The sequence below is a fragment of the Falco naumanni genome, chromosome 7, assembly GCF_017639655.2.
Source record: "Falco naumanni isolate bFalNau1 chromosome 7, bFalNau1.pat, whole genome shotgun sequence".
In the NCBI taxonomy this organism is placed as follows: domain Eukaryota; kingdom Metazoa; phylum Chordata; class Aves; order Falconiformes; family Falconidae; genus Falco; species Falco naumanni.
The window spans coordinates 45,528,989-45,551,214 of NC_054060.1; the positions used below are offsets into that span (position 1 = coordinate 45,528,989).

Here is a 22,226-nt window from a genome sequence, read left to right on the forward strand (position 1 = left end):
TAGTGTTTACCTTAATGAGAACCTAGTTCATGACCTGAATTCCTATGTGCTGTTGTAATGCTACTAGTATGATCATAAGAAAGCTCCACTGGCTTCAGGTAGTCCATCCTGTAAACCAGTGCAGAACTGCTAGACGCAGGACAACCTTTTGTGCTTCCCCCTTCAGCTAACACTTCAGATTTACAAAGCTTCCAGACCCTTCCTTCAGAAGTTTTCTGCAGAGTAATTTTTACCATTTTAATGAGGTACATGTTACTTCTGACTTGCATACTCCTTTTTTTATACAGCCTTATTATACATACAGTATAAATACTTTGTCACTAACCTTAGCAGTTGTTATGCTCTTCAATACCTGGCATGATGCTTCATTAACAATCAATCAGCCAAACTATGTCTGTGTTTGTGTGTGTTGCGTGACGTGTGTTAACAGATCAGACAGACACATGCATACACTCTTCTTGTAAATAATCCCCCAACCTACTAACCAGTTTTGCATTAGTTCACTGCATATATTGTAATACATAAATATAATTTACATTGCTAAAGGTCAGTAAATGAATACAACACTTTAAATCTGCTGAGTACTGCAGAGGACAGAAAAAGGCTCCCTGTTAAGATAAGACCTGGTAAGATAACCATGTTATGTGTCTCAGTGCAAATATGAAATAGCCTATTTTAAATACAGATTTTTTTAAATTTTGTCACCTCTTCTGGTGGTCTCTTCCAGCATTATGGCTATCTCTGCTCACCTACCCCATCAATTCTACAGTTTCAAATTATTTTTCACAAAGCTTGCAAGAGAGGTGCAACAGTCCAAGAAGCCTAAGGTGAAATGCCTTTGTCAGTCCTAGATCTCAGGTTAATTCCACCTAATAACTAGTATGCAAATTCACTGCCTGATTGCCCTTTTCAAACACAGGTGTTGAACAGCTTTGTAAAAGTGAAGAAACCTTCCATTACTTTGCACATTCAAAAGCCAAAGCAGAGGCAAGTTTAGTGTCTTGGTCAAAGTTGGGAAGCCATTTTACTGTAAAGCAGGGAATACAACTCTTACACTTACCAACTTTCAGTATTTCACTTTAAACATTCACTGCCCTTCCAAACCATTCTTCATTTCAGAATTAAATTCTCATAAAAATATAATAATGATGCCATTGTTAAAAAACGTGACATGCAATTGTGCAGGCAAATGCCCTTCATTAGTGGAAGCAAGGTGCTTTACAATCTTTGGAGGAAAGAATGTACAAACATCAATTCAAATAACATTATTAGTAATTTACATCCTTGTTACTCTTTGATAAGCTAGCAACTGTCTGGTTTAAAAAAAATAAATCTCATACTCATTACAGTTGATGCTTTGTGGTAAAACAGAAACGTGGTATCACTGAAAGTACTGCCAACCACCTCAATTTCATATGTCCTATATGCTTCACAGCAAAGCTGCTAAAAATTGTGCCCTTCTGAAGTCCTTTCTTGTACTAGTCCACTTTTCAGTGTCACATCATCCATTGCAGGAATGACTTAAGATGATGAAATCCATGCAACATTCCTTCAGAATTAGTAATTTACAAAAGTACAATCAGTGACCATTTTTGATCCTAATTTAATGAGACACGGGATAAGATTCTAGGGATCAGAACAAGGCAATCAGAAAAATAAAGAGTGGTCACTCACCTTTCCACCATGTGTGTCTGGTCCAGTGATAACCCATCAATTGCTGTGCATTCTGGACATTTGAACTTCTTTCGTGGGGTCACCTGCAGAACGGCACGCCAGATTATCATCAAATATCAACAGAAGGGACATTAATCTCCTTGCACAGAGAGCAGTGCAATACCTCTGAACATGCCTGCAGTGTAAACTGAGCTGTCTCAAAAAGGAGGGGGATACAAAAAAAAGCCACCCCCCCAAAAAAAAAGCCACTCCATTCAGCTCCATCTGGCCTGGCTGACTGCAGAATTCACAGGGGCCCAATAAAAACGGCTTGGAGGGTTTTTTTCTTCTGTAACTGAAAAGAAGTGGTGATGACAAGCTCCTTAATTCCTGTTTAATGACTGTTTTCTCACTGCCAAGGTCCCTGTATAAACACCATTTGTTCTTGCAGCCATAACAGCGATGAAATATAGCTTCCCATACTTCACCGTAACGTTAATCCAACAGACGCTCTTTTGCTTGCTCCAGTTAATAGCTGACTGGCAAACTCTGCAAGACTCTCCGAATTGCACAGAGGTGCCAAATTACTCTGCTGTGCCCTCATACAGCTCAAAAAATTTTTCAGCAGAAACACACACTTTATCTTCGAAAGACTTTTCTCGGAAATACAACCACCAGTCCCAGCAAACGATGATGGACAGATGGGAAAATGGACCCTACTAATTGAAGTAACGCCTGGTGGCCTCTAAATCTCATTGCAAGTTGACACACTTGGAAATGAATGTAGAGTGAATGTCTAGACCTGAAAACGTGTCGAAACATGTCAGGAAATTAATTCAGGGATAAAAAGTTCATTTAAAGCTGATCTTGCAATTAACATTCTTGCAATTAACATTCCTATAAATCAGCTGTTGCCAGGCCATGACAGAGTGAGCTGCGGACAGTTGGTAATTTCTTTCCTCCAGTGATCTCAAATAGTTAAAATAAATGTAGGTGGGCGTGTGTGTATATATATATATACACACACACACACACATATAGAGCTATAATTTAAATTACCTTTTTCATACCTCATCTAGACGGCTAAAATAACCACCAGAAACAACTGGTAAAAAATGATTCTCTATTCCCAGTCAGCATAGAAGTTTTATTAGAAGGGCTTTTCTACCATGGAAGGAGAACAAGACACCATAACGGGGGTAAATCAGAGAAAAAGGAACATTAAGTAATATATTGAAACCTACTAAAAATTTATGAGTATGTACATCATGTTTATAACTTCCTAAAGCTAAACTGCAGCAAAGTCCCACCTTAATGACTGATTTGCCAGTGACATTTGCCACTAGAAAATTCATGGCAATATCTTCACAATTCATATGAGCATCCACCCAGTTCTTGATGTCTCCAGGCATTTTGTAGGTGTAAAGATAGTTGAAATACTGCAGGATAGAGGGAGAGAGAGAGATATGATTTAAAATACAGATGCAGTAACTATAAGACTAAATATTCCAGACAGTGAACAGCAGGCAGCTAAGGATGGATTACAGGCAAACTGTGATACAGCCTTCAGCCAAGGACAACTTTAGCAGGTAGAAAATAATTTTTGGGTGCTTAATTGTATAAGTACTCCTTTCCTGACCAGCACACAAATTTCTTTACAATTGGTTTTCTTAAACTGCTAGCTACAAAGCTACATTCACTGCAAAATTTGCTATGTAATTACAGGTCATGTAAACTGGCAAGAATTCTTCTGTAAGTTCATGAAGGTAACAGTATTATTTTATTATTTTAAAGGCAGAGAGAAATCAGTTGTTTTCACACCAGCAGAAAGAGGCTTAGGGAAAGTTTCCAACTGGTTCTCTGATTGTTTTAGAAAACAATCATGGTACCACAAAACACTCACAGAACAACGACAGAAACACACAGAGCTCTTTAAAAAAGGTTCATGCTATACATGTAGTATACAAGTTGTATATTACTTTGTGATAAAACGCTGCCCCAGTGAGCACCATTGAGACTTCATTGGTCCATTCTGATTCATATTTCCATTTGTTCATCTCATGGTCCCAAAGATGTAGGCGGCCTGGATATCCAACCAACCTGTCAGGGAACTCACGCCAAACCTGAAGAGAAAAAGACATGACACAATGCCAACCAGGCCTGCACAGCAAGCAAATGCAAACACACAGATGCAACGCATCTGCTTTGGGAGGGTAGAGTTACAGTGGTGCAAAGATCACTTCAATTCTTTTAAGTCCCGATTCCTGGAACAGGAAGCTGCCTGGAAGGAGTACGAAAACACCCAACTTTGCTTTGGAAGGACCCTACAACAGGGAAGCCATACCCCAGAGCAAAAGGCCACTAAAGCGATACTAACTTCCTTGTATAGAGAAATACAACCGACTACTCAAAAAGATTTTAACACTAACTAAAACCAAGCATGATTAAAATGGAACTTTTGATGTTAACTTCAGTAGATATGGCTACAGCCTAACTACTTTCACAGCTGGCTTTGGATCTAACCAACCTGTTTCCTTTGATAGGAACAGGCTTAAAACAGGCTTATATTTTAATATTTCTGGTATTCTTTAGTGGGTGCTTGAATGGATCTACTGCTACATGGAAAGCCTCTTTGCCCTTGACTTGTTCCAGACAGCTGGATGCAATCAAGATACCATCCTTGTCACTCCATACATTATTTTGTAGCTGACTACAGGATCAAACACAGTAGACAAGAACAAGGAGAAGGGCATCATTAACGCAACCCCAGTTCTCCACACTGCTGGCCACATTAAATAATGGACAATTTTTGCATTAGGAAAAAAAGGGAGAAAGGATTATAATTATTTAGAAGGGTTTGAATACTATTTGCTTGCTAAGTACACAGTTTGTCTTTTGCTGATCAATAATAAAGTTAGTATTTATTTGCATTATTTGCAGATAAATTACTCAAAATTTGTCCTTTAATCCAAATAACTGCTAGGTTTGTTGAAAGAATATTAGTCTTAACTCTTACACACAGTGTTAGGTCACAAGAGTTTCTGTTTCAGGCAGGTAGTGTATAAACAAACACATATCCAGATTTCATTGTGTATGCAAGATCAACAACAAAGCATCTCATAAATCCCCCAACAGTGCTTCACTAGCAAACCTCTTGTCTGTATACAAAAGGCAAAGGAACCCTACAGTTGAATTTGCAGAAAATAAAGTGTTATTTGGAATTCCACCATCCTGCAAACCTCATCTTGTCAATGGTTCCCTTTGGGCACATTTTATGTGCCAGTATGTTTCAGTTGGAAGGCCTGGACTAGAAGGACTCTGTGCAAGAATTTTGTCAAAGTAAATATGATAAAGCAATCATCTTTAAGTTACTGCTTCTGTATTTTCACATTTCTGTGATTTTGCATTACTATATACCTTTTCATCTGTACTTCTCAACACATTTTATTGCTGTCAGTTAATATAGCTTCAGAATCCCATGATGAGAGCAGTTATTATTTCAAACGTCCAGATGAGGAAACCTGCCAAAAATCATACAGGAAACAAGAATGGGAACCAGATCTTCTGACTCCCTGACTTGTACTTTATCCAGAAATCAATCTTTCTAGACAGTTCTAGGGCACAAATACTGGAATAGTATGTAGATAGGACAACGCCCTAACATAGAGGGCTCTTGAAAGCAGAGATGATTTGGAACTCAAGGAAGAGAATTCATAGGACACTGTTACAAGTTGGTGCCATCAGCTAATTAAAAAAATACTATTTTTGGCAGGCAAGCCAGTGAGGGCTTGAGATATCTATTTAGACATGTCAAAGCCAATAAAGAACACAAACCCAAAGGTAACCCCCACTCCCTCTTCCAAAATTTTATTCTTCGCTCTCCAGGGCTCAAAACGTTAATGATTGAATTTAATTTATTTTTTTTAAAAACATGACTATTAAAATGCCCATCTCCCAGCTGTGGAAGACATCACCACATAAGCTACTGAGGCTCAATAAGGATTTGACAGAACACTAAGAATTCTTGTAGAGGGAATGGCATGTGTATTAAAGGCAGCTGAAAGAAAGATCAAACTTAGCTACTGCTTCCTAAGGGACTTCAGTGCCTTCACAACACAGAACCACAGATTCATATCCCCTCCATTTTGTGCCCTCAGTGTCATCTTCAAGAGTCCAAATTACTAAAATAAAAGCCAACTACAATGCATGTTACTCATTCAGATTTCTTTGTATCACTGTAAAGCTCAACCCTACCCCCATTCTGGCCTTTGAAAATTGTCATTTCAATGCATCCAAAAAATAACTTGGTTGCTTTAAACAAAGATTCCTTTTAAAATGTAATGCTATCAAAGTCAGTGGAAAAGCTTGGCTTTTTCATAATGTTCATCACTAGCTCATTCAATGGTAGTTCCTGGAAAGAATCCCAATAGCAGCATCCAGCTCGTTGCCCAAATCTATACGCACGTTTTGTGCCAAAATTTATATATACAGCTACTGCTTATAAGGAAGCTTTCAGAATAAAAATAGTGGTAATGATTCTTATACTGCTCTCTATTTTGTACTACCATCCATTTTCTTGTTTGATGGTTGCCTATAATTTATTAGGCTGCTAGGAGTACATTCCATTTTAGCCAGTGATCTTATTAGCTTTCTCAGACTAAAGGGGGATAGCCTGATTTAATACTGGTAAGGGACACATCCAAGGAAAAACACTGCCAAATGAAGACGAGGTATGCTTCTTTGCAGACAATGCTATTCCAGTGACTCTGCTAGACAACCCTGAAGATAAGTATTTTTGGACTATGCATCTCCCAGGTGACAAGTCAAAACAAAGTTCTGACTTGGAAGTTTTACTAAAAACTAAGAGATGCCAAGAGAAAATGATAGCAATTTTGTTTCCGAGTTCCCCAAGCGACATAAACAGCCTAGCTAAAACACCCTCCAGCCTCATCTCTCCGCAGTTCTTTCTGCCTCCTAGCCTCAGCTACTCTGTGCCGTTTCACTGGCCATCAGAACAGCTGCCACAGCTCATCTTCCATGTAACGTGAAGGACAGAAAGCACTTCCTTTTCCAGAACGTACTCCAACATTTACGCGTTAAATTTATTAAGTTATAATAAGTCACACGCAACTTCAGGAACTGGCTAATTACAACTAGAAAATTTTAAAATTTAATAAACTGAAAAATGATCAGTGTCTCCAAAGCTACCATGGCAACATTGTAAGAATGAAACACTGACTATCGTCTACAAATGAAAGAAACCCCAACCAATCAGTATTCCTTCTCTCCTCCCAGAGCCCCAGTTCTCCCCCCGTCCTCAAAGGGATGGCTTGTGCTATTACTAAAAAATAAAACAAAATGTAACCACAAAGCCCATTAAAAGATAAGCGATGCTTTACATGTGCACAATTTGTAAAATAACTTCAACATGAAGAAAGGCTTTGAATGTGGCCAGCAGTTACCCATGGATAGGTTTTTTGGTAAGCGGACTTACATTATTCCTCCTACAAAGGAATGCTGAAAAATACCCTTTTAACAGTGAAAATGGCTATGGAAGCATTCTTCTAAAGAAGGCATTCAAACTTTATGATGATTTTAGCCTAGAGAAACATGCAATTCATCAGAGAGCTGATTTTTTTAAAAAAGAATGCCAGAGACATGAAGCACTGAAAAACAGCTCCGAGACAGAATAAGATCATCTACTAGCAAAAGACAAAAAGCTTCCAACAGAAAAAACACAACTTTGCAATGCACCAAACAATATTTTCTATGAACAAAAACCACGGACTCAGAGCAATAATCCCAATTTAGATTATTTCTAATCTTGCTGTAATAAAAATACTTTTTCTTTGTAAGGAGAAAGTGCTGCCTAAGTACATAATAAGAAATCTTCATTAACTTCATACTCGGAAACTGTTATTCCCACTTTTCAGGGTTACAGAAATGCTAAGCCATCTGCCCCGAGGACAGCTGAGACGCAGAGGTGGGAACACAACACATGCTGTCAGTCTCTCATTCAAATACCAAACACTTCAGGAGCAGGCAATGGTTCTGCTTTAATTTTTTAAGACTATGATAATCTAAATACTTGCTCCTCTTTTTGGGTCTCTCTAATACTCCCTCCGTGAACACCAAAGACCAGTAAGCGGGGAAGAAGTCGTCTAGCCCTAACAGCTTTTTCTCTAGTGCCCCAAGTCATGCCTGTGATTTCACCATGTAACTTAACAGAAATACTTTTTTCAAAGTCAGAATGTCACGAGTATTCTTCTGCTACCTTAATACAGCAGCACATAGGGACTATTTTTCTGCTTGCTCCAATAGATTTACGCAATGTCATAAATCACTGTACCATAATAGTTCACTTTTAACAAGTAAAAAATGTCTGACACTTTGAGTGTTACTATAATTTTTTATGGCTGAAAGTGTACAGAGATCAAAGTTTTCTGGTTTTTTTTAGGCTTGCTCTATACATTCAGACAAGCCGTGACAGAGGGGGTTTTGCCACATGTTTTAATGTAAAGTCTCAAGGACGTCAGGAGAAGAAAAGAAAATTACTGAATGTCACGTTTCCAGCCCTTCTTATGACCAAAGCAGAAGCAGACATACTCTTAAAAGAAAACTTTCTAGTAACATTATATGCTGCTACTGTTCCCTCTGGATTCCCCTGAAAACGAGTCAAGAGCTTGAGAGATACTGTTCTGGTAACACACATAAACAGATAAATAAATTATCACAGGCTGAGGACAATTTAAACATCTGGGATCCAGCTCAGGCCTGTCAAGCAAGTCACAGACACTCAGGGACAGGAAAGATCAATCTTCAGCCCCTGATTTCTGTGCCAAGAGTAGGAACTACATCACCCACCCTCTATACAGGAAAACTGTGTATTTATAAAATAATCCGCTTTGTGCATTCAAAGACATCTCTATTCATTTATTTTACAGTGGGGGAAAAAAAGAGTAATCTCAAAATATAAGGATTCAAACCCACAGGTTTGTCTCAACTGTCTGCTCAATAAGGCATTTTAATTTTCCATCGATGTGGCTGTGTAAGCTGAATTCCCAGAATCAAAAAGGAATAGGATTTATAATAAAATGCAAAAAACTTGCAAAAGCGACAGTTTGCCAGACTAAACAATCTCTTGACCAAACAGTTACATTCACACACTGAATATAAGAACTGTTGCTCAGATAGTCCCTGCAACCAATGCATATGGTCCACAGAAGGCCAATAAATTAGCCAGCACAGTCCAACAGCTAGACTGGGGATGAAGAGTTCTAAGTCCCAACCGCCACCCAATCATACTGACTACAGGGGAATTCATGTCAACTTTTCTTTGCCTCATTTTTTTTTTTCATGAGGATAACCCTCTCCTGCCTAAGTGACCAAGCTCGATATACATGAAGTTATGGATATTCCCCACTGAGGATGTTTAAATTAACACTTCAGACACATGAGCACCACAGTTCTACTCCTGACAACCTCTGGCTGACACAGTTGAAACTCAGCTACAGTTTGAATCTCTGCCTCGAAGCTCTCCAAGCCTGCTTTTCTGGTAGCAGAGATTCATTTGGAACTACTTACAGAGTTACTTTGGTTTTTATAGAACTTATTTTTATTTACCTTGAGACAGCGTGATGAAAGTGAAAAATCAAACTGCAAATGGAGCCAGGATTTACACAACATGTACGTTATGGATTTGCTACCTTTCTTCCCATCAATTCGCCCTCAAAACTAGTAGTTATAAGCACCACAGACAAAAGTAAGCCAGCTTGCAGAACTGCCAACATCTGATAGCTCTGATGTTGCAGTGCAGTGCTTAAAAACATTCAGTGTAGACAGCGGAGTACAGAGAAGGCGTATGTGGCCAAGCCCCCCCTTCTTTCAGTTGTCTTCTCTTCATTCTGTCTTTCACACTTCATGTACTAACCCGTTACTCTTAACCTGGCAAGGGAAGTATTTCCTTTCTGGAGACACACATGATAGATTAAACCTCTGTCTCCACTGCTTAACATCTTTGTTATTACATCAGCATACCTACATTACCGCAAGTCGTTTCTTGATTCCAAAGCTCGTTACTTGCTAACAGCCTCTTTCACTTGAGAGGGAGAAAGAGACCTATTTTACCACATATGTATTCACATTAAAGAAATACTTTCAACATCTGAAAATACCTTCTTGTGTTAGCAGCTACACTTCGATAGTTAAAAATGAGACAACTACCCCATTTAGTTTGCTTTTTACCCTTTAGGAAAGAAGTTTTCATTATTTCATTCAATTTATGGAATAGCTTCCTGTTCTAGCTCTCATCAAGAGCAAAACATCGTTGGGCATCATACGTATTGCAGATAAGGTGTGACTGAATGATTCAAATCTTCCTTAAAATATATTACTCTTTCTAATGTTTCTGATTTATTTACAAATATAGTATGTTTGTCTTAAATACGCACATATAACAGTAATGTCAGATTATGGACTGTCATATGCTCAAACACAAATGGAAGACAAAAATTAACTCATTCAAAGCAAAGTTTTGGAAGGAAGACAACAGGTTTGCTTTAAGTGCACTTTTTAACAAACATGCCTGTAAAGGCTGTCACCTCTTCATACTGCCATGGGTAACTGATTTGGACAAAGTTTCTTTTTGTTGATACCCTCACTACAACAGCAGCTGTTGAAGCTTTGCCATTTCAAGCATACGATACATGCATCCCCTCCTTGACATTCTTCAGTGCCTCTTTTCATTGCACTCCACCTTACTTTGGCATGTCCTCAAGAGGCCTTCTCTGTTCCCAACACTTAATCTCTGAAACTTGTCTTGTCCATCAAGACACATTAACTTGGATAGCACTTCTGATTTGCCTGAAAACTGTTTGAAACTATTAGGAAGAATGCAATTCGATCTCCAGACTGCTTGCATTATACCACTTGCACAACATTTTCTGGAGTCTCTTGGCATTACTATGCCAGCTACCGAAAAATTTCTATTAGCAGTTTTTTCCATGAAGTAATGACTATCTGGAAAAATACTTTGGTCAGCATTGAATTGTTACGGTAAAGAGCGATACAACAAACTGAATCAGCAGACTGTGCAGTGATTCTTCCACTTTATATACACACATAACATTGAAGTGGACAGCCCAAGAGACAGGAAAAAACCAATTCTTTTACCTCATAGCCAAACTGGAGCTCATCTGAGGTTAGCATAATAATGTCATCATCAATAGCCAACACTGCTTCTGTTTCAATCTCATCATAGGGGAAGAAGCGGTTACTAAGTTTGTTTTCTGCAGTCCTAACAACTTTCAGGGGAACACGAATCTTCGGCCAGAGGGAATCTAGAAAGAAAAATTAAAAGAAATATAATTCAATATTGTACTTTATTTCTGAACAAGTCTGCACATCTGTCTTAGCTTCTCCTCTTTTTTTTTCTTCACCCCTTAATAAAAAAAAAAAGAAAAAAGAAAAAAAGAAAAGCTGCTTAATGGCCAATTTACACCTGAATTTCAGTTAGGCAAACACATAAGCATAAGAATGCAGGACACAGAACTTCAGATCCATTTCCCTCTATGCTCTACAGATTGTTTCACAGGCAGCTGTATGGGGGATAGCTTGCCCAAAACAGCAGTGTGCAAATCATCACTTAACAAGACTTCAGTGATACTATGTACTGGTTTAGGGCACACAGCAAGAACACATATTTTACTCAACTGCAACTACTTAAAAGAATCTGAAGCAGCAGATACAATCACTGACAGCAAGTCCAGGGTCACAAAAAATTTGAAAAAGAATGCTGAGTTCTAACAAGTACTGAGAAGGGTAAGTTTTATTATATCAATTAAAAATCTAGATACACCTAAAATGTTAATCACTATTGACAGTTAGATTCTGTGTATGAGTAATTTCTTTCATCTTCAAAGTCCTAAATCATGGCAGTAATTTAAGCTAGATACATGCAAAAGGATTCTACTGGTGCCTGACAGCATCCTTACAAGCAGAATAGAGCACTGGTGTACATCATCATGAACATTTGCAAGTCCAATGATGTTTAACTAGCAACAAAACCCCCTGTAGATACAAAACTGGATCCAATCCACTTTACAATGGGATTAGATTTCCAATTCTTGTTATGCGTGTAACATGTAGCACCTGAAGTGTCACATTAACAGTTTGTGCAGGCCTTTGCATGTATGAAAAGTTTTTCAAAATCCTATTCTATTCCCTCAAAAGTGTAACTGCAGGCATAGGTATAGAGCACCAAGCTAAAAGAAATACAACTAAGGACCAAATATTAAATATTAATTTTAAATGCATATATTTAGCCACATACATTTTCTAGCACAAAGCTTAACAGTAGTCATTATTACAGTATGATGATTCCAAAAGCACCAGTTCATCAAAAAGTGATTTAATTAGTACCTAAACAAATAGCTAAACAAGTACAAATGTGATTTGTTGGTTTATTCCAGCTTTCACATAAATTTTAATGAACATTCAAGAGAAAAGAGAGCATTATAAGATGAGTCTAAGTACCTTGTGAACAGTAGATGAACACTTGAGTTTCCTACACTGGTGAAACAGAGCGGGCATCAGTGGTGTATGATAAGAAAAATACACTACAATACATTATATCAACTACAAAGTGACTGCTCAGAGAATTTGTAAGTTGTTCTCTGTGTCAAATGAAAATATGCATAAGGATACATCTTGAGGGAGATGATCCTCCCCCTCTGCTCAGCAGTGGTGGGACCACACCTGGAGTACTGTGTCCAGTTCTAGACTCCTCAGTACAAGAGACACATGGACATACTAGGGAGAGTCCCAGCAAAGAGCCACAAAGATGATGAAGGTGCTGGAGCATCTCTCCTATGAGGAAAGGCTGAGAGCGCTGTGACTGTTTAGCCTAGGGAATAGAAGGCTCAGGGACAGTCTCATCAATATGTACAAATACCTGAAGTGATTCTGTGGTAAATCAAGTCTGTAAGAACTGGCACTGGGTCTGAAGGCACTGAAATTTTTGTCAGTGGTCTGAAATATATATAAAATGCCATTGCAATCTGCAAGTGACGCAAAGCCTGGAGATGTACAAAGCACTCTGGACTGCTTAGCAAACTAGGTGCATTTGAACAAAAACCAGACTGACACAACTCAACACACAGTGAAACACTAGGACTAAGACAACTTTTTTACCTAAAAGCAGTTGCTGAAAAGGATTAGGGGGTCAGAGTGGACATTAGTTCTCAGCATGCTGTTGGGGCAAAATGGATTAATGTAATTTTTGCAGATGTAGATGGGTAAGTAGTAAGAAATTGGGGGGGGGGGCGGGGAAGTGGAAGGCAATTTTCCCTGTATACAGACATGGGCAGATAGATACTAAAATACTGTTTGATTGTGGTGTTTGTATTTTGCAAAGCATATTAAAACACTGGAAATGGTGCAGGAAAGAACCACGTTATCTGAGGGCAGGAGAAAATGCTATATGGTGGAACTTGGAGATCATCTTGTTTAGCTTACTAAAAGAAGGAACAAAAAAGTGGATTTGATTAACATGGACAAGTACTTACACAGGAAGAAAAATGCCACATATCTTCAACCAACTGGAGAACGACATAACGAAAAACAATGACTGGAATCTGAAGCCAGGCAAATTCAAAGTATAAATAAGGAAAACATTTTAAACAGTTAACAGTGGTTAACCTCCGGAAGAAGTTAACAAGGACAGCAGCTGACCCTGTACATCTTGTCTTTCAACAAGACTGGGTATTATTATAGGAGATGCACTCAAGTTAGAAGCCACTGGATTGAAAGGAAAGGTAATGTAGTGACTCATGATTTATTTATAGGTCAAAGCAGACGATCTTCCCACCCCTTCTGCCTCGAACTCTGAATCTGTGAACAGTGACACTGTTGACGACTGTCATCAGGATGAGATAGGAACTTTGGATGCAAACTACTAAGACATGGGGACTGAATACAGAAATTCAGAAAATAGCACAAGGAAGTAATATCCTTGTTTCTGTGTTTTGAGAATGAAAAGAGGAAGGTAAAAACGGGTATCAATGAAAAAAGCCACTGTAAGGGCCAAGATAAGAGAAAACCTAGCCTGAAAAAATGGTTTTAGTTTGCAAACAATAACACAATCAAATTCTGGAAGTGTTCTCAGCAGAAAGATCTGAAGAATGTTGGATGACAGACAACACCAAAAATAAATAGGTTACAACACGATACAATTATGCACACACACTTCCAATCCCATAATAACCCAGAATCAGGTCTGCTCCCAAGACAGCTTTGTCCTGTTTCCACTGTCAGTCTGTTGCACTGGGAAGATAGTTACTACCATAGAAGAAGAGGAGCTGCTTCATTCCAACGTGTACAAGCAAAACTTTCTCCCAGGAATGAACGTCCACGTCCTCACTGCCACTGGGCCTCTCAGATTTAACAGCTCACACAACACTCAAATAAAGCACAAGAGCTACACACTGTTTAAAGACACCAGAGTCCAAACACTACTTCACTGGGAAAACAAAGCAGTATTTCCAAACCACAGTAAAAAGTCTTCAAAAGTCAGGTTTTCTTGGAGCTGTATTTTAGAAAGAAGTATTGCCATGCATGGATGGCCAAAGAAAGGAGAAGAAATACAGAGTGATATTTACTGGCAAAATTTGTATTCAGTCTCCTACCCCGAGGTTTTCCCTGTGAGATTGAAAAACTGACTGTAAAAAATCTACCTTTATCTGGGTGGTCTTGCAGAATATGGCCTGTATTTGACAAGTATTCAGGTTCTTGTCAGTTTTACTCACCTCCTTTCTAGTAGAAGGCAAGAGGCATCAGCCCATACAATGATGCACACTTGAGTAGCCTGTGATACGATTAGTAGTCAGTCAGAAGGATTCAACCACGTTACTGATGGGCTCCAATGAAAGTCACAGTCAGCCAGCAGCTGGGGAGATAAAGCAAGTTCCTTGGGGCCACAACAAAAATGTTCAAGAGCCATGGATTCCAATTACAGTGCAGTGAGCTCATTTTATTCTCAGTATTGTAAGGTCTTTGAAATGCCTTGCTTGAACTATAACCTGAAACAATGATTCCAGCAGGACATCACTGAAATGAAATTTTCATCTTACTAGTCATCCTAACCTCAGGAGGCAGTAACACTCAACGACTGGAACTGTTTATTACAAATCAGTATTCTCAAGTCAGCTCACTGCTTTCTTACTGGTTTACCATACAACATGCAGGTATCCACATTATAAGACAGTTACACAAAGGCAGATACTATGGCCTCATAAAGATTGTACACTGCTTAATGTCTGCAAACTACTTAAAGGCCTCAGGCTAATTGCCTACAATTATCCAATTATAAACCCAGTATTGGTACTAAAAAATTTTAAGCAGCCTGCTAGATACTCAAAATACTCTACTGTCACGAGTGTTTCAGATGCAAACAGAATTACCATAGGTATGTATGCATTTATAAAGTTGTATTGACAAGTATCGACAAAGTTCACATTTTATACATGTTAAGCACTCTCTTATTGGGGCTTTTCTTCCTCTCAGGCCTGCTACGCATAAAAAAGACAACCAAATGGCAACAAAGATCTTATTTCAGTGTGGGAATGCACTGAAACAAAAATTGAAGTTCAAAAGTCACTAGGATTGAAAAACAGTAATTCAGAAAAGCAAGCAAGCATGGACACTTTAAATTTCTAGCTCTTTGGAAAATCAACTGTTTGACAGCGTACTAACAGACATGCCACTTGCATAAAAATACAGTAACAGACGGAAAAGTAATGAAAAGTATATGAAAAATGAAGATGTAATCTAATTATAATTAGTATGTATCTCAGATGTCAGCAAATCCTCTTAAATCCACATGATTTACTAAGGTCTTTGAAAGTCTCTTAAGATGACCAACTCTCAAAAAGAGGTATGTTACTGTAAAATATTTAGTGCTTTGAGAAACGTTATACAAAGTTTTTGAATTTGGACTTAAATTAATGAATAGAAAACATCAACATTTTGAAAAAACTCTGAATAAGACATTAGGGTACCAGTTACGCTGCAGCATGCAAAATGAAAGGAAGCGCAAGACCACTTGCTGCCTAGAGGCTGATCTGACACTGAAGGTTGCTGCAGCTACAGAGATGGAAGCGAGGGAGACATCATGACACAATGACACCTGGGTAACCACTTCAGCAGCCTGGGCAGAAATGACTATCACAACGCACAGCAGGCTCCACTCAGAGATACAAGTATTCAAAATCAGCCCTGCTGCAGGAACTCCAAAAGAAATACATAGTCAATAAAACAAATACAATAGTACTTTGGAAATCAAAGTTTTATAATCATCAGGAAGGTTAGAACCGTCTACACTTATTTTAAAAGACCACAAAAGAACAGTATTTGTACTTTTTTACTTATAGAAGGAATGTGGCTTACAGAGTAGTCAGAGACAGGGTCTGCCACTTCTGTAATACCATGCTCTGAATTCTCGGAAACTGCTTGGAAAGTTATAAGAAACCTCAGTATTAACAAAACATATAGGGGGGAAATTCTCAGCTTAGTAGATTTTATTATAACCAAGGCAAAAGCACACGCTTTATTCTTACAGTAAGTGGGCACTGCATCATTTAACAGTATGACAAAAATAACAGACAACCAAGATAAGAAGGCAGATGAAATCTTACAAGATGAGAAACTTTAAGCATACAAGAGTCAAAAAATTCCCAGTCCAAACGTGCATTTTAAAACCAGTGAGGACTTCATGTGATGCAACAGAGGTAAAATATGAAAATAAAGCTCTCTGGAGTGTATAGAAGTCTATGTACATACAGAACCTGAAGAGAATGACAGGCACCTCCTGTTGCACATCATACTGAAATAATTAGAGAGAAGAGTGTTACACTTGCTCTTTGGCAACCAGACTCAGGGCATTCTTGGCACTTTGTGCTGTTTAGGACCACTGATGCACTGATTGCAGGAGCTGCCCACAGAAAACAGCATGTGGTCTTCTAAACACAAAATCAGCAGTTTCCCAACTTTGCCAAATGCAGCTTCCACTTCTAATGTACTTACGATCCCTAACAGTCGTATACATGGATGTATTTCTGGCCAGCCTGCAATCCCACTATTAAGTCCTAAAAGCAAATTTTTCAAGCATGATTTCAAGATGATTTCTGCAAACTGCAGGATCAAAAATACCATAATTACATTCCCATTTAAAAAATACAGAAGAGCAGCAAAACCCCCATCCTCTAAATATGCATTTGTCAGCTACAACTCCCAGTGAATTATATGAAAGACATAAGGAAGAGAAAGGAGGACAATCACGAGAGGGGGGCAATTTCATTATAACCTAAAGGAATACCCTCTCACACAAAACCAAACTTTTCATTTGCCACACACCTTCCTATCTAGGCTTGCCATCAGATGTTTGTAACAACAATGTAAGTAACATAAGCTTGCAAAATGCTTATATATAAAAATGAATTCTTAGTCTGAAATCCAGCCCTCTTTCTCAGCTCTAAATGAACTGCTACATCATACATAAAAGAAGGATCATAAAAATAACAGAGAGTAATATTTCTGTGGAGCATATTATCTCTTTTCAAAGAGAAATGACACCGTCATGTTGTTAAATAGCATCATTCTCTGTATCTTTGCTTCTGAGAAACTGGGAAGTTTAATAGGATCTGAAGGTCTCCTTTAGGAGCAGATGCATTATATCTATCTAGCCAGCAGACAAGTGTATTTATACAGGAATTATTTGCTCTAATTATCATCATTTGTTTCCAGTGAGAATCAATACAGCTGCTATACAGAGCTAACCAATATTTTTGGGACATCCATTCTAAGTAGTACCAATTTCAAAAATAGTAAGTGATATGTGAGTGCAGATGGTTTGCTGCATTTGCAGTTGGAAGCACTAAGGATAATGAGGAGCTGGGAATACAATGTAGACTCTCGATGGCAAGAACTGAATGCTTGCCAGTATTAAGAACACTATCACAAACTGGCTAAAATAATGGCATTTTAATGACTTATACAAAGATACTCATACTTACATGCTTTTCCTGTTTTACTTCCTCAGTAACAATAGTTAGGACTATGTCGTGACTACTGATAACCTGGCACCAGAGTATTAATTCACGTTAAGCTCTGACTTCCCACAACTTCTATGGAGCCCATTTGGAACTATAAAAAGGAAAAGCCTTTCCAGAAGTTGTGCAAAGTAGACCAAGATCAACTAAAAGCTGGCAGAAAACATTTCCAAACACACTCCTCTGTATGTACCTGTAATGTACTGAATCCCATACACCACACTCAACTCTCATACCTGATCTTTTACTTGATGCTCATTCTAATTGATCTATAGTAGTCTACATGAATTCAATTAACTAAACATGGATGATGGAAGCCTGACAAGTACTTTTTCAGCCTCAAAGACTGACTGGCAGAACTTAGCTGGAATCTGAAGTTTCAAAAAACTGTCAGAAACATCACTACCAAGCATCTTACACCTATTTATTACCAGAATTCTTTCAATAATGGCTCACTGAAAAAGTCTGTCCAAGAATTTCAACTGCTTCAACTTAAAACTATCTGTTCAAACAGGTGTTTTCTACTTACATTAGAGTGCTTATATTAGTTTACAGTAATGCATAGAATTCCTCTTATATATAACAAAATAGCATATTGGTTTCTAGGACATTATTTAGAGGCCAATTTTGTTAAGCTAAATTTCTAGACTTCCTTGGGAAATAACACTGCAAAATGTTTGTAAGATAATTCACAAAAGACTAAAACCACCACGAGACAGTTCTCTAGCTAATCAAGGAAAATGGCATTAAGTCCATCATCAAGAAGCCGAATTAATTCAAAACCTAAAGAGAAGTTAAAAAAAAACATTCCTACCAGTGCTGACTACTGAAGGTACAGTATGCAAAAACACAAAAACCACCACGAAGTTGGTTTGTTTTAAAAAAAGGTTTTTTTTTCAGTTAACACTGTCTTCAGATTCAGCCATAGGATACTCAAATTCCCTATCTCCACTGTTTTATATCAGTGTTGTCCATTAATAGTATCAGACTAAAATACAAATATGATGATTGCAGTAATACCCATAACCCTTATAGCCTGTACCTTATTGCAAGTTTATCAGCAACTTAGTTCCAGGAGCCACTACCAACATGACTAGGCAGAAAGTACATATTCTTTACAATACACTTTACATTTTTATAAAACTGAACCTAAAAAGGAATCAAGCTACCACACACAATTTGTAGCTTATTGTGTATTTACTAACAGTAATGCATTTATACATTTTTATACCAGTGATGTGGTAGACAAAATGGTTTCTTCAAATGTCAGAAACAAATGTGATGAAACACCAGTGGAAATTTCTATCACAGACTATTTTCTTGCATTTCAGAACTAGTAATTTAGACAAATACAAATTAAAGGGTAAAAGTATTTGGCTGATGGAGAAAATGAAAAAACATCCTCTCTATGCAAATATTCCCAGCAGCAGGCACTTGGACCACAATGTTTATTTTAATGAATGCAGAATGAGTGCTGAAAAAAAATGGGCTTTTTTCCTGTAATATTTCAAAGCTTTTAATCTTTTTATTAATATTATACATGCAGTCATGGGCCTGCTGACATTACTGCTGTGTTGACAGGCTTCTTGCATACCCTGTATAGCTGAAGATATATGGAAAACTCAGCCAATGACACACAGTAAAGATCATATACCCTAAATCCAGCGAGCCCTTTAGATCAGCAAGATGATTCTATAAAGCCTTAAAGTTCCAGATTAAAATCGTAATAATCTGTGTTATTTTCTCTCTGCTATTTTACATATAAGATCCAATATTTTTATCACCATAAGCACTCTGAAAACTTGCACAAGATATCTGTGTTTTCATAGATTCATCGGTTGCAGTTGTATTTTTTTTTCCTAAGACACAGCTCATATTTTGAGTTCAAAATCAAAAGACTAGACCCTTGGCTTCCAGTCTCACCCAAATCACAGTGGTGTTCCTACTTCTACACACAGATTCAGCAATGACCTCAAAATACACAGTATAGCTTCCACCCTTTACACACACCTATGTCTATGATACCTCTCAAACAGAAAGTATGGGAAGGCAGCGAGTTCAACTAAGCAAAAGAAAGGCCAAGGCACAGAATTTTCTTAAATCAATTCCTTGTCCTGAAGCTGAATTACTAAGTGATGGTGAAGACTTCACCTCTGTGTACCTGTTTCTAAAGCTGTACAATGGGAATAACCAGTTAACCTACTGGTTATATAGCCAGGATACACATTCGTAAATGTTTTGAAGGTACTTAGATTAAATTAAACCTACAAAAAGCAGTTTTATTTTTAAATGCATTTATATTTTACTCTGATTTCAATGCAGAAGTTACCTTTCTAATTAGAAATCTTGGCATCTACCTAATAATAATGGCATGAATAATGCTACTTATGTAGCAGTTTTAGACTACAGGTCTCAAAGCATTTTATCTAAGACAATACTGTTGTATTCATTTTATGGACACAGAAACCAAGGAACAGTAAGAAATGAGTTGCTCCCATTCAGCAGGCAGAGGTTGTGTCTGGTCAGTGTCTCAGCACAAGAACTATCTACCGAAGAAAAATAATTACAACACTGTTTTTAGTGCTCAATTTTTGTTTATTTTTCAAGAACCTTGTAAGACAGCCTGTGCATCCTTCATGGTGTTCAGGTACCAGTATGGCAAAACAAGTAGGAACTCAAGAGCAGACAGGTGACCAAAGATCAGTCATTTAAGCTCATACTAGTCACCTTGCGTTTCCTCCGCACTCAGTGGAAGAAAAAGGGCACTTTCTAGATGGATTATTTAGTTTACCCTAAAATAAATACCTGATGCAGGCTAGATTGAGATGCCTGTTTCTTTTCACTGATTCTAAAGGAATCACGCAGTCTAATGAGCTCGGACTTGCACAGGTAGCTCTCAAACATTAAGTTACAAGAGTGGTCCTTGCAAACTCAGAGGACAAAGGGAAAAACAATCTTCAATTTCCTGATTCCTAGCCCATATACACATAACTACTTTTTCTCCAACTTTATACTTTTGTATGTTATTTTGGTGAAAACTTTCCAGTCAGGTGTTCAATTAACCTGTTGCCCTCTTAGCTGCTTACCTTATTTATTATCAGCCAATGTGACAAAAAAAAAATCTCAGTTGTATCAGAGCTGCATCTGCCCCAGCAGGCCTAGTTTTGGCAGGAGTTTGTTTCTATCCATCTTGCATGTTCCCCACACCTTTTGTCATTCTGCAGTGCAGCAGCCAGGATCAGCTGCAGCCTCTACCTGCACTGCAGGATGCTCAGCAGGACTGATAGCACAGTGACCACAATTCAGTCTTGTCATTCATCTGACAAATATCACCGTTAGTTCATTTTCAGGTCATGCTGACAAATAGATCTTTTCATTCAAATTTTACTAAATGCTGAGGATAAGCAAAAAAGAATTTTAATCTTATGGAATGCTGCATTTTTTGAGGGGTGCAGCTTTTTAAATTTTGTACAATATTTAGAACAGAATATTTCATTTTTATTCGGTTTTTCTCTTAAAAGTCCTGGGTTTGCAGAGTTTCATTGCATAAAGGCATTATTACAAGTACATAAGCATTCATTTTAAAAAAAAAAAAATCACAAAAAGAAAACAGATCCAAAACTCACTGTTAATTTCAGAATTTGCAGGTACTTCAAAACTTTCCATTCCTAGAGACAGATTCCCTCTATTTCCAATACATACAGCCTTTGATAACAATGGCATTTTCAGTTATAATATTTTTCTGGTGTTGACAGAGGGAAGAAAGGGGCAGTCACATGTTATATTTGTGTGGCACTATGCCAGCTACATCTCAGGAGACCTAAATACAATTCTCAATTTACTGAATGCAATTGCTAAGGAAGACAACGCAGATGTCTCTCACCCAGTCCTCCACTTATGCATGCAAAACGAAACAAACACACAATAGGTTGCAACAACAAAAGCCAAGATTTGCTTCTGTACCAAAACACGTCCCTTACATGGAAAGGGCCAGGAAATACAGCACTTGATGCTCTCAGAGGTTAAGCACCTCAGCTTTACTATAACCAATTAAAAGTGAATAGCCATAAAAGTGCAGATACTACTGTAGGGTAATAAAATAGACTTTATCAGTGACAGTGGTGCACATTACAAACTTCAAACTCATTCCTTGCTCTAATCCATCAGAAACTTCCTGGCTTTAACAGGCTATAAACAGCAGAAGCTTTGAAGTCCAAGGATTAGGATCACTAATAGACAGACTGGACGAGAGACTGGCTGAAGAGCCAAGTGGAATGCCCTGTATGGATCTGGAATAAAACAAGTTAATTTAATCAAACTGACCTCTCTCTAGCCATAGGCCAAGAGACTGCAATGGTTATAACAGCAATAAAGGGACAAGGCACACTAGAAACAAACAGTTATTTGCTTCAACGCAATGCTTAGGCTAACGTAAGGGCAAAATTGCTTACACCTTCAACTGCGCTCTCA

General features: G+C 38.0%; 1 protein-coding gene across 1 annotated transcript in view; it reads right to left on the minus strand.

The window, feature by feature from the left end:
• EXT2 (exostosin glycosyltransferase 2) overlaps nucleotides 1-22,226 on the minus strand; it is an 80,216-nt gene that overhangs the window by 7,434 nt on the left and 50,556 nt on the right. The window contains exons 10-13 of the mRNA XM_040600493.1: nucleotides 10,825-10,991; nucleotides 3,633-3,776; nucleotides 2,964-3,092; nucleotides 1,675-1,757 (exon numbers count right to left, since the gene is read on the minus strand). Coding sequence (XP_040456427.1) covers nucleotides 1,675-1,757; nucleotides 2,964-3,092; nucleotides 3,633-3,776; nucleotides 10,825-10,991 — 523 coding nt within the window. The remainder of the gene's footprint in view (nucleotides 1-1,674; nucleotides 1,758-2,963; nucleotides 3,093-3,632; nucleotides 3,777-10,824; nucleotides 10,992-22,226) is intronic.